Source organism: Psittacula echo, assembly GCF_963264785.1.
Source record: "Psittacula echo genome assembly, chromosome: 8".
Lineage (NCBI taxonomy): Eukaryota > Metazoa > Chordata > Aves > Psittaciformes > Psittacidae > Psittacula > Psittacula echo.
Window position 1 is genome coordinate 9,886,865 of NC_137744.1, and position 12,814 is coordinate 9,899,678.

General features: G+C 57.6%; 2 protein-coding genes across 3 annotated transcripts in view; one reads left to right on the forward strand and one right to left on the reverse strand.

Annotated features, from left to right (window-relative positions):
- MPP1 (MAGUK p55 scaffold protein 1) overlaps positions 1–12,814 on the forward strand; it is a 17,295-nt gene continuing 4,481 nt past the window's right edge. The window contains exons 1-7 of one of the 2 annotated variants that reach the window (XM_080624762.1): positions 1–208; positions 6,281–6,424; positions 6,740–6,818; positions 7,767–7,852; positions 8,516–8,584; positions 11,701–11,897; positions 12,151–12,257. In XM_080624762.1, the coding sequence (XP_080480888.1) occupies positions 107–208; positions 6,281–6,424; positions 6,740–6,818; positions 7,767–7,852; positions 8,516–8,584; positions 11,701–11,897; positions 12,151–12,257 (784 nt within the window). In that variant the 5' untranslated portion in view covers positions 1–106. The remainder of the gene's footprint in view (positions 209–6,280; positions 6,425–6,739; positions 6,819–7,766; positions 7,853–8,515; positions 8,585–11,700; positions 11,898–12,150; positions 12,258–12,814) is intronic. The other variant, XM_080624763.1, reaches the window with a different exon arrangement.
- Positions 9,973–12,814, reverse strand: part of DKC1 (dyskerin pseudouridine synthase 1) — a 20,673-nt gene continuing 17,831 nt past the window's right edge. Inside the window, exons 16-17 of the transcript XR_013957548.1 lie at positions 12,049–12,204; positions 9,973–10,499 (exon numbers count right to left, since the gene is read on the reverse strand). The gene's annotated coding sequence lies outside the window, so the exon portion shown is untranslated. The remainder of the gene's footprint in view (positions 10,500–12,048; positions 12,205–12,814) is intronic.

Consider the following 12,814-nt stretch of genomic DNA (forward strand, 5'->3'; position numbering starts at 1 on the left):
CGGTGGGGCCGTGGCCGGGCCGCTTTGCTGGAGCCAGCGGAACCGGCTGCAGCTGCTGGCGGCGGTGGCGGAGCGGCAGCGGCAGCGGCGGCGGAGCAGCGGCGGGATGACCCTCAAGTCGGGGCGCAGCGCCAGCGCCGGCAGCATGCGGACCGCGCTGTCCGACCTCTACCTGGAGCACCTCCTGCAGAACCGGGCCAAGCCCGAGGTGAGCGGCGGCCGGAGGCAGCCCCGAGCCGCAACAGCAGCGGCGCCTCCGAGAGAGCGCGACTCCGACCCCTCCATCCCTCTGGCCCCTTTCCTGCCGGGGCCGGTCAGAGAGCCCCAGGGTGGCCCTTCCTATGTTCCCCTTGTCTCCTGCTGGCCCTTAGCGCAGCACCCTGTGCCCTGGGGGCCTCTCCATCCCGTCCTTCCCGTACAGACGAGGGAAGCAGGGCCCCTAAGGCAGAGACCCGATGGCAGGCAGGAAACGGACATCCATGTATGTGCCTTGCATGTGGCCCTGCTGGTCCCCAGCACCTCAGGAGCAGGGCTGTTTGCTGAGGGTACCCTGGGGGAATGGTCAGCCAGCGTAGCCGGGCAGGGAAGAAGGAGCTGAAGGGAGCAGGGGAGGAAGGCTTCAGCATCCTGCCACGGAGGAGCTTGTGCTTGTTTTGCTGCAAAGTTGTAGCTGGTCTGATCTGGAACTGCCTGTCACATGAGCTGATTCAGCTTGAGCAACATCCAGGTCTGCAGCATGGGATAGAGGGGTGCTGGTGATCATGGTCTTAGCCCCAGAGGAGGAGGATGCAGCCAGCCCCTCACACACTGACTCTGGCACAGAGAATGGGCTGGCTGGCACCCCACTTCCAGGGAAGGAGCCATGGGTTCTGCTTGGAGGGTTCCTTCCCCAGCCGTTGCCATCTGGGGTAGCTTGGGTACAACCAGAAGGTCAGCAGTTCCCAGTGCTAAACAGCCGGTGCTTTTGTCCCAGCAGAGATTTTCAGCTCTGAACAGGAGTCCTTGATAGAGCCATGGCATAATGTGCCTGGACTGAGGGTTCATTGCAGCTGTGGGAAGCCTCAGAGAGCAGGGAGGAAATTGTCCTGAAGCACTGTCCTTGGCCCATCCTGTTGGACACTAGGGCATCCAAAAGAGGCTTGTCTGATGTATCGCACACCAGTGGTTTGTGCACTTTTTATGGCTCAACCTTGGCAGACTGCTTACAAAGAGAAAAAAGAAAGATAAAAAGGTTTTAAAGCCAAGTGGCTGGATCAGGCAGCTGCTGAGAGGAGCTCTCCCATCCCTCTGCCTGCACGATCCAAGCAGAGGGCCTGCCTGACTGCAGGCAGAGCAGGGATAAATCACCAGTGGCCAATACCAATGTAGGAGCTGGCCTACAGCTCCCTGCTGCTACAATATGTTTATTCTAGTAGGGATAAAGAGAGAGATGGTGAACTGGGATCTGCCTTGGGTCTTTTAAGAGGAGCTCTGCAGAGCTGGTACCCAACTGGGCTTACATGTTCTGAGCTTGCCAGGCACTCGTGCTTGTCATGGGCATACAGAGATGGTGCTGATCCATGGATGCTGTGGGCCCCTCTGTGGGAAAGGGGGGATATCACCCAGCAGCAGCTCTGGGGAGGGGAACTGGCTCTGGCTGCTATTTGGCTGGAGTCAAACAGAGCAGCCGGGAGGTTTCTCTTCCCCATTTCTTGTGTTCCTCCCTTGGCACACAAGCCTTTGGTGTGTGGAAGCCATATTACTGCTAGAAAACAAGCCAAAGTGGAGGGAGCCACTTGCCCTCTTCCCGTGAGCCCATATCTTTTCCTTATCTCCCAACTGGCAAACACTGATGTACCAAAAAGGTGTGGGCTTCATTCCCAGCTATGCAGCTCGCTCTCAGGGTGCCCTTGGGCACGTTTCGTTATCGCCTGTGACTCAATCGATCAGCTGTAAAATGGGCAGCAAATGTGACCTTTGGGAGGCTGGTAAAGAAAAAGAGGGTGCTTCTGGGTAGACCTGAGCCTGTGGGTGCAGAGGGGACACTGCGTATCCCGGTGGGCAGTGGTTCCTGACATCCACCTGGCACCAGCTCCAAAGCAAACTGAGGCCGCATTCCCGAGGAATCAGATCCTGAAATGACTGTGGGCAAAACTAGTGGTTGAAAGCTGAGCACAGCTTCTGGCCTTGACCAAAATGAAGTGTGGAGGACTGGCTCCAGCCTTTCCATCCCAAATGCATTTTCATTTCATGTTGCCATGTTCTAGTCTATAGCGGCTTCTGGAGAGAAGTGGTTTTGCAGGGCTTGTTGTGGAAGGTGGGGATGGAGCGGCCGGGCAGCTCCTTGGGTTTCTGCTGTCAGTGCTGTGGCTTTACTGGCTCTCCTTTGGAGGTGACCGGTTTCATAAACACACCTGGAGGCTGCATCAGCCTTTCCTGGTGGGAAAATGGAACCTCAGCAAACCTGACTGTGCTCCCATGAAAACCTGGCCCTTCTCCATCGCAGAACTCCATGATACAGAGTCAGTTTGAGGGCGTGCAGAGCTGGTGGCATCTTCTAACCTCCACAACCGCTTGTACCCCTTTCTGTTCCCCTTCCCTCTGCAACCTGTTGGTGTTGCTGGGCCTTTTCCCGGTGTTAACAATGTAATCCTGTTCGGTTTAAATGCCTTTCTGGTTTGTTTGTTGCTGGAAGGGGTCTTGGGTGAGGTTGCTTCTTGTGCTGGCAGACCTGAGAAGGCAGTAGCCCCCAGCAGGGTTAAATTACTTCTAAATGTCCTGTTGCTTCTCAGCCTGCTGGAGCAGCTCAAAACCAGCTCCCGGAGTCAAGGCTGGGGTTTTGTTTTGCTAGTTTGCTCTTTTTACACATTGCTGCATTGCTTAAGCTGTGCTGAGACTGTGATGCACACATCTGCTGGCTGGGGGGGGGGGTGAGGTTGGAGCTCTAGAGGGTGGGAGGAGAGATTGCTGGGCCAGGACATGTCCCCACCAAACAGCCACCAGCCTCCCTGCACGCACCCATGGTAATTATGATGTGAGGGATAATGATTCCTGGGGGGAGCTGGGATTCTGTGGCTTGCTGTGGGCAGCAGAGCGTGTCTCCCTGCCAGCCGAGACGGTAAGCCCAGGGGATCCCAGCTCCAGGATTCCCTCCTGTATCCCAGCTGCTGTACTTTGGGGGCCTGCTTGGCGAAGCCAGCAGCATCTGACCACATGCTCCCCAGGGCGCCCTGCTCTTCCAAAACCACCCAGTATTGAAACCTCTTGGTTCGAGCAGCAAGGAGAGCCCAGGAACCAAACGTGCCCTTTGCACCGCGGTGCTGCTTGCTCCAGCCTCCTGCAAACAAGCTGCTGGTTAATGTTTGATGTGCCCATGGCGCGCAGCCCAGCTGAGCCAGCACAACAGCCGGAGCAACCCTGGCACATGAGTGACCCCGCTGGGGACAGGACACCAAGGTCCTCGCCAAGGATTGCTCCACACTGATTGAATTCCCTCCTGAGGAATTCGCTGCCCAGGGAGCTGAAATCCAGGGTCTTGAGGAAAAGAGAGGCAGGGAGCTGGGGTTCACCTCTTTGGAGCTGGTTGCGTTGTCACCACTGCTTGTGAGGATTTGTACCCTCAGCAGCCAGCTGCAAGGCACCCGTATGGCTGAGCAGCTCCCCTGGGTGCTATTACACAGCTCAGCCCCACAATCTCCTTGCCCCACGTCTGCCCCCAGGCTGGCCCCAGCGGTGGCCAGCTCCGAGCCGGCAGTGGCTGGTGGCCGCAGAGCCGGCTCTTAGCAGCACTCACAGCTGTTTCCTGCAGAGCAGAACGTAAGTAGCTGGGTATGGCTGGCTGCCAGCATGAATTGAAAGGCTCTTGAGGTCACAGGCTATGCTGGGCCAAGCCAGGCAAGAGCATTGTGGCTGCTGGAAGAGTGCAGGGTGGGTGATAGGCACAGCTGGCTCACATGAGAGCCACATGCGTGTCCTGTGGCTGCTGGATGCCGAACACCGGGGCTGGAATCTCCTGGTCCTTCCTTGCACACCAGGCGTTTTCCCATCGCCATCCAGCGGCTGCCCAGCGTGGTCAGGAAAAGCCCACCCTGTCCCAGCATGGCTCTGTTTGGGGGTTGGTGGAGGACCCTGCTGTGTCCAGAGCTGCCATTAAGTGACTGGTGGCACAGCAGCCGGTCCCTGGTGACAAGGCTCGCTCTCCGGGAGTCACCAGCGTGGCAATAGTGCTGCGTCAGCGTCGAGGGCTGGGTGTTTTCTCCAGCTCTCAGCAAAAAGCAAAGGTGAGGGCTGGGAGGCTCCGCTGGCAGCGATGGTGGGGACAGTGACTCCCAACCCTGCGCCTGGGACCTGGGTCACTGGGCTCTGCTGAGCCTGGAGGTTTGAAGCCAGGGGTTGCATGGGGAAACACTTTGCTGGGGTCTGACCAAATAAGTGTGATCTATGCTGACTCAAACCACCTCACGGGCACTTTGGCCTCGGGCAAGGCTGGAGAAGTTCCTCATCCTCCTCTTCCTTCTCCCAGTAGCTGGCTCAGCAGAGAGCTGGCTCTGGGCACCGCACTGCTGGATCTGTCCCTCTGCCCTGAACATGGTATGGTAGCAGCGTGCCCTGCTGGGGTTGGCAAGACAGGCTTGGGGGCTGCGAGTCCTTGCCCAGGCCATCTGGGCTAGGATTCAGCCTCCTCCTCCTCCATGTTTAAGCCATTGGCAGCTGGAGCCCACGTGGTCGCCTTTTTTCCTCCGAGGAGGAGATTGGTTGGCTCTTTTATAAGTAGTTGGCTTAAAAATAAATCCCACATCTTCCCTGTTGCTGCAGTGTGGGCACAAGACTCCCTCCATCCTTTCTGTCCTAGCCCAGAGCCACCAGTGCTTAAGGTCAAGACTACAGCAGTGCCCATGGTCCATCCCTCTCTACCAATGCCTCTGTCCTGACTAGTGCTGGCTCTGCTGCCCCTGCCCTCGGCTCCCTCCCTGCTTTCCACCACTGCACAGGGCTGGTCTCAGCTTGACAGTGCTCTGGCACATCCCTACCCAAGCCGATTCTGTTGTGGTTCAGTGCCGTGCCTGCACCCCACCAGCCAATGCTTTCCACCCCAGTTGCACCCATGTGAACCTCCCCACGGCCTCGCTGCACCTCACCCCTTGGCAGCAGCGGGGCTGCAGCCTGTGGCTCTGCGCTGGGTGCCTGCAGTGGGTGAGAGCAAGCCGGGGCAGAGGGTCAGGACACCTCTTCCCAGCCGCTGGCTTGGAGCCCAGGGGCCTGGCGCTCAGCTGGGTGCTGGCAGGGCGGTGTGCATCGAGGAGAAGTGTTGGTTGTGCCTGGCTGGGCACGGTGTGGCCGCGGTGCTGGTGCAGGACCTTGCTGGTGTCCCCACAGGTTTGCTGGCTGTGGTTCCCAACCTGGGCACTGCTGGGAGCACGCTACAGACTGGACAAGAACAGAGGGTTTCCCATGGCTGAAAGCCCCTGCTTGGTTTCCCAGTGCTGGTCTGTTGCTAGGAGCTGGGGAGGGAGACAGGAAGTTTCTGGGTTGCTTGGGAGCACATTACCTTCAGTGCCTGGATGCACTCATGGCTCTGCACTGTGTCGGGTTCCCACTGATGTAGATGAGGAGAGGTTGAACTTGCGAGCTGAGCAAGAGCAGAGCTTGGCCCTGGTCTCAAGGGTGTCACAAACTGCTTCGTTCACTTGGTAAAGCTGTCCTGGGCTTTATGCTCTGTGGCAAGCCAGCTGTGGGCCAAGTGCTGCTGCACTTGCTTGGGACTTACTGACGCAGAAGACAATCAGCTGTGGACTCTTGGCTTCTGGTACCTGTAGCTTATCCAAAGTTTTCTTACCTCCTGTGTTTCCCAGGCTGGAAAACTGCAGATCAACCCCACACCTGTATCTTCAAGGGTGAAGCTCTTTTGCAGAATCACAGAGTCATAGAATGGTTTGGGTTGGAAAGGACCTCAAGATCATCCAGTTCCAACCCCCTGCCATGGGCAGGGACACCTCACACTAGACCATGTCACTCAAGGTTATGTCCAACCTGGCCTTGAACACCGCCAGGGATGGAGCATTTACCACTTCTTTGGGCAACCCATTCCAGTGCCTCAGCACCCTTACAGTAAAGAACTTCTTCCTTACATCCAGCCTGAACTCGTTTTCTTCTCTTGCTCTTCCTGTCCTGTCCTTTAGCCCATGGGTCTCTGCTCCCCTGTGTCCCACTTGCACCCCTAACGTGATGGAGTAGCTCAGCCCCACAGCAGGGAGCCGGCACCCCCAGCCCCTAAACCCCAGTGTTTGTTTTGCCCCGACAGACCGTCACTCAGTCCCCGAACGCCATCACTGAGGACATTTATACCAACGGCTCAGTGACCGGGGGCAGCCCTTCCCACAGCAACGGCCGCGAGATGCGCAAGATACGCCTTGTCCAGTTCGAAAAGGTCATGGAAGAGCCCATGGTGAGAGCTGGCAAGATCCCAATCCCAAAGCCTGGTGGCGCCCGGGGCGGGCGGAGGGGCAGGTAGAGCCGTGCCTACAGGCTGGCCTCAGGGGAAGCAGGAGATCACTGGAGCCCTTAGCCAGGGGATGAAGGTGCTGGATCCTGCAAGTCCAATGTGGGAGCAAGTCCCATCAAAGGGTGGTGATGCTTGTGCCAAGAGGAGCTGCAGGGGCTTCCCTAAGCCCACCATAGACATGGGCCTGGAGAGGACTTTGCTGAGAGCGCGGGAGCAATTCCCCTCCAGCAAGCAGTCATGGATTTTCCTGTCTTCCAGGGAATCACGCTGAAGCTCAACGACAAGCAGAGTTGCATGGTGGCCAGGATCTTCCACGGGGGCATGATTCACAGACAAGGTAACGAGGCCCTCGTAGAGGCAGTGTGTGGCATGCACATCTGCAGAGATAGGGTGGCCCCCCAGCACTGCTGGCTTTCCCCTGTGGTGAGGACATCTGTGTCCGTTCCTCCAGCAGGGATATGTCAGGAGCTCGGGGCTCGCTGGTCTGGCTGCATGGTCGGCATGTTAATGCACTGGAGGCTTTAGGGAGAGATAAAGGATAGGGGGAAGGGCTCTCCCAAAAAGCAGCCAGAGACCGTCTGTCTCCATCTCGTGATGAGGTCACTGTAACAAGAGATGGGTCATACCCCAGAGACTGCATGGGAAGCTCTTCCCACTCCTAAAGTGCACAGGTGGGACAGGCTTGCCGTGGATTGGCTTTGCAGACCACATGAAGGTGCCAAAAGACATAAATAGGTGCTATTTTCTGGTTCTGGGTCTTGCCAAGGGACATGGAAATGAGGTGTTCTGTGCTTAGAAGAAGAGGTCCCTTTTCCAGCCTTGGATCCAAGTGGGAAGTCTGAGCTTACCCCTGCCAAAATAACACAGGAGTCATTCCAGTAATGCTATTGGAGCTTGATTTTATAGCAGCATATCTGAGGCTGTAATCTGGCTGGGTGTATAAACTGAAAACACACACAGACTGCTGCTGTTACGGAGGCTGTCACTTGGCTGCAGGTGGGGTACATGGGGCTGAAACAGGTATTTTGATCAGTGTAAAGCACTGAAAGACACACAGTGGAAAGCAACCTGGTGACCTTCAAGCTAGATGAAGACTGTGTATTGGGTGGAGAGGCTTTAGTCCCATGTGCTTAGGTGACATGTGTGGCTCCATGGGCTCCAGGCAAACACGGCAGTGTCCTGGCCACAGCTTGCCCAGGGGGTTGGAGGCTGGTGGAGCTGTGTTGGGTTTGATGAGTGGCTCCTGTCCAATCCTGTGCTTTGATGTTTCTCCTATTGCTGGCAGGCTCCCTTCACGTGGGTGATGAAATCATAGAAATCAATGGGCAGAGTGTGAGCAACCACTCGGTTGACCAGCTGCAGAAGATGCTGGTAGGTATCTGTGTCTGGCAGGGCTGTTCCCTAGGAAAGACCCTCTTTGGCCTGCAGATGTGCATGCTGGTTCAGCATTCACCCCCTGCTATATACTAGAGCCAGCACACAGCTGCCTGCTGCAGTGTGGTGTGGCTGTACCAACGTGCTGTGATACAGCCAAGCACCAGCTCTCTATACAGCCTGGGTGGTCTGTGCTTGCTGCTTGTTTCTGGCCCTGAGAGCAGCAGTGAAGGCTGTTGGCTGGGTCCCTGACATGTGCTGATGTGTGTGGGGCTGGCTGCTCTTGCAGACCTGAGGCTCTCCTCTGGGTCTTCTTAGTGCTATTTTCTTGCTGTTGAGGTCATGGTGACCCTGATAGGCCCTTGCTGGAGACAGCTTTGAGCCATGGTCCTCTCCTGCCTGGTGGGACATCCCTGCTCCAACAAGGAGCTTGTCTGTGCCTCCTGAGGATGATTGGCCCAGGAGGCTCCTCCAAGCCTCTGAATGTGGTTATACCCACAGGACCATGTAGGTCTTCTTGTGGAGCAACAGTGCATCTGGCTTGTGGCAGGCAAGGGAGTGCTGTGCCTCTAATGTCACCAGGAGGGAAGGAGCGAGAGGCCAGCTGCCTCCAGGCACCACCTCCTCCAACTCTTCTTTCTCCCCTTCCTTCTTCACTAGAAAGAAACCAAGGGCATGGTCTCAATAAAAGTCATTCCCAACCAGCAAAGCCGCCTGCCTGCTCTCCAGGTAAGTGCAGCCTCCAGACCCCACTGTGCTGGGACATGGGACATGGCTGTGGGGCTGGGGCGGGACCAGAGCAAACCACAGGGGACCAGTGCTGGGCAGAGAGCTGTGCTGAGCCATGGGGATGACTGCCGGTGAGGATGAAGGGACCTATCCTGTGCTTAGATTGCTGCAAAACATGTGGATGTATTTACCCAATGTGTATGTAGGACTGTGGGCTCCTGAGCCGCAGCGGTACATGCGTGCAGTGTTTGGTGATGATAAAGCAGCGTCTTGTGCACACCAGGAAGCGTCAGAGAGTTTCCTGCCACCTTCAGAGCCGCAGCCGTTAGAGCCACATCCCGCTGGCAGGGCCGCAGGCAGCTCCTCCGGGGCTCTGGCTGCTCCGCACCGTCCCTGACGCTCAGTGCATCAGTGCAGGGAGGGTGGCGCGGGTCCGGATGCCACCAGCACGCTTGTGAGCAGCGAGTGGGAGGACGGGAGTGGGAGGACGGAAGCGCTGGGGAAGAGGAAGGCAGCTCCTTGTGCTGCCTCTGCTGGGGTGGGGGTGATGTGCTGCGACACGGTGACACTGCCTGGCTCTGCCTTTGGAGTCCTGCTGCGGCTCAGGATGCTCAGGGTAGGGGAGGGCTGACTCCTATGCCAAAGGTTCAGTATGTGGTGGCTGGAATGCAGGATGCTGTCCGGTCTCTGGGTGCAGGAGCCGACTCCAGTGCAGGTACCACATCATGGACAGGGACGAGTGGGAGAGGAGCTCAGAGACAGAGGGTTGGGGCTGGGATGAGCTGGGGGAGCCCATGGCACCCTCTTTCCTTACGCAGAGCAGTGACGTGTGAACATGGTGACAAGTGAAAGCTGCCTCCGTGGCTTGCTCAGCACACGCTGTCCCCATTCCAGCTCACCCAGCCTTGCACATGTTTGTTTATCAAACAGCCCCATGCCTGTCCTGCCGTCTGTCTGCCCTCCCTGGCCTGACCCAGCCAGCGCAGTGCCAGGGGAAAAGCTACCTCTGAGGTAAAGAACACAGCTGCTGACTCACCCAACACTGGCCACGGGCTCAGGGAAGGGCACAGGGGACAAACTCCTTCTTCCAGCAGCAGTTGTCCTTCCTCTTGCTGTGCCGAGGGCCGTGGTGCTGTCAGCTCATGGGCTGCCCGCGTCTCTGCTTGTTGCAGTCCACTGCTGAGAGTGTTGCTCTCTTTCACTGGATCCCTGTGATGACCTTCATTCCAGGGCCTGGCAGGGAGGACAGTGCAGATCCCAGCATCACAAACCCCCCTCACCTGGCTTGCCCTGCAGCCCCGTAATCAGCCGCTTCGAGGCCCCTGAGTGTCCCTTGCGGCAGGGCTGCTTGGAGGATCCTAATGCACTGACCACTGTGGGCTCTTGAGGTCACCTCCAGTCTGTTCCAAGGCACAAACAGCAGCCTTTTGGCTTTAAAGACCAGGGCTTCTCATGCTGGTACCTGCTTCTAGCCCCAGAGAGGGAACAGGCAGCAGGCAGGCAAATAGCTGGCATTTGGAGCTGGCCCTTTGCAGTCTGTGGGTGATGCCTGGAGCTGTCTGATGCTGACTCCTAATAGGTGTAAGGGAAGGTCTTTCCAAAAGTGACCTGTGTCGGCCTTGAGGTACAGGGGCTTGTGGGAGCAGAGGGCTCCAGGCAGTGCTTGCTCTGTATCCCTCGTGTGTATGTGTTGGTGGCCAGCGTCCTGGTGCCAGAGTGCTTTCAAAGCAAGCATCAGTCCTTATCCTGAAAGGAGATTCCACTCTTATTGTCTCCCATTGTGAGCTCTCATGTCACAGCTTGATCCGTATGCTCTGCCTTTCTGGCACTGAAAGGGAGCCATTATTCATGTCCTGCTGGCGCTGTGCCTCCAGCAGCACTGCTGAAGGAGGACCCACTGTGGGACATGGTTTTCCTGTGGAACAAGGACAGCATGGTTTACCCTACTCAGTGAGGATGACTTTCCAGGCCCTGCCTGTCTCACCTGAGCGCAGGACATAGGCATCACCCCACAGGAATCCCTTTGCCCCTTTGCTACCGGCTGCATTTCTGGGATAAATAACTTGACAGGGTTCCCGGGTCAGGGACACGTTGCTGCTGCAGCAGCGTTTCAGGTGAGAAACCGTTCACCCAGGCACCGAGAGCAAGCGGCAGTGCAGAAGACACCAGGTGCACACGCGTGGTCTGCCCTCCTCCCAGGGATAGTGACTCTCATCCATCCTGCTGCTCCCTGACAAGTCTGTTCTTCCTGAACGGCCTTCCTGGAGAACAAGCTCCATTTGCAGAACGCTGTATGCCATTCCTTTCCTGACCTTGCAGGGGCTGTGAGAGCCCAAGGAGGGCTTGAGGCCATGGGAGGTAGCAGCATCATCTGCCCTGGTGGCAGCAGGCACTGTAGACTCCCTCCCAAAGAGGGAGGGGACCAGGAAGGGCCATTTTTCCCATGCTTTCCTGGTGCCTGGGGCCTGCCCAGCCCCAGGATGGTGGCACAGTGGCCTGGGAGCAGCAGCAGCTCATTTCCCATTGCAGCTGCGAGGAACATAATGTGAGAGCAGCTGATGTTGAAGAGGCCAGGACAGACCTAGGCAGGGATGGACAGGACATCACAGCCTGGGCTCTGTGAGGGCCCTGTGCCATGCAGTGGGGTGCACAGTGCTGGGGAGAGGCCAGGGCGCAGCAGCTGGGGATTGAGATGTGGCTGTCCCTGCAGTCCCCAGGACATGGGATTGCAGGGGACACTGTTTTGATGGCTTCTCTCTGCTCACCCCATTGCAGACCCTGTGTTGTCTCCCCTCTGGCTGGTTCAGCTCACTAGCACTGTGCAGCAGTGTAGTGAGGGGCTAGATGTCAGGGTCCAAGCTTGAGCTGTGGAGCATGCTAGAGGTTGCAGTTGTGTTCCTGGATCCCAGCAGGGCCGAGATGCCATCCTCCTTCCTTCTTCCCTCCTCCCTCTTCCCAGCAATGTCTCACTGCAGCTCTGTGCTCATGAGCTTCCCCCAAGGCTTTGTGCATCTCCCTTCTCCCTACCTGGCCTCATGGGGTGTGCAAAGCAGCAGGGGCTGGGATCAGCCACCCTGCGTGCCCGTGCTGATGCCAGCCTGCTCTCTCTTCGGCAGATGTTCATGAGGGCGCAGTTTGACTATGACCCCAAGAAAGACAACCTGATCCCCTGCAAGGAAGCGGGGCTGAAGTTTCAGACCGGTGATGTGATTCAAATCATTAACAAGGACGACAGCAACTGGTGGCAGGGCCGGGTGGAGGGCTCCTGCACGGAGTCGGCAGGACTCATCCCTTCTCCAGAGCTGCAGGAATGGTAGGTGCCTGGGGTTGGTCTGGATCTGGGAGCGGAGGTGGGAACAGTGACCATGTGCTATCAGGAGCGTGGCTGCGTTGGGTAACACCAGTGTCAGAGCTGGGAAAAGGAGGCAGATGTCTCCTTCGTCTGCCACAGGGTGAGCCTTTACCTGTCCCAGCAGCCACCCTTGCATGCCTGAGGGACAATCCCACTGCTCCCCCAGGGCCTGGGGTGATGGCTGGGCTATGGTGGTGTTCTCCTCTCTCGGCAGGCGCGTGGCAAGCGTCACCCAGTCCAGTCAGAGCGAATCCCCGAGCTGTAGCCCCTTTGGGAAGAAGAAGAAGTGCAAAGATAAATACCTGGCCAAGCACAGCTCAAGTGAGTGTGAGCGGGGCAGTGGGCTCCATCCCCACTGCTGGCCATCACCACTGCCTCTGGGACAGATGCGTCCATGGAAGTCAGACCAAACAGCCCAGGCACCGAGCTCCTGTGCTCTGTGCAATGACAACCACTATGGCTCTTGGCACTATGCTCCTTGGGAGGCTGGGCTCCTGAGCCTCCAACCCATGGGCTGCTGGCTGCAATTAGGGAGCAGCCTGAACTGCTCCCCACAACTGCTGTGTCCCCAGTGGGGCAGGGACCCTGCGAACACCCTGTGCTAAGCGCGCCTCGTGCCAGGCGGGTGCCTGAGGATGTGCTGGCTGCCAGCCTGGCCTGCAGCTCCGACCAGGAGCAAACAAGGCCATAAATCACTGAAATAAATAAAGCTCCCCCAGCAGCAAGCTCCCTGCTGCCTCCCCATGCAGCTCCCAGCTCCTGCTGTCCTGAGCTGATTTACTGACTGAGAGCTGCCCTGGCTTCTCCTCTGGTGGCTGCTGGTCCAGCTCCCCATAGCCCTCCACAACCTGCCCTATTCCCCACGCAGGGATGAGCTC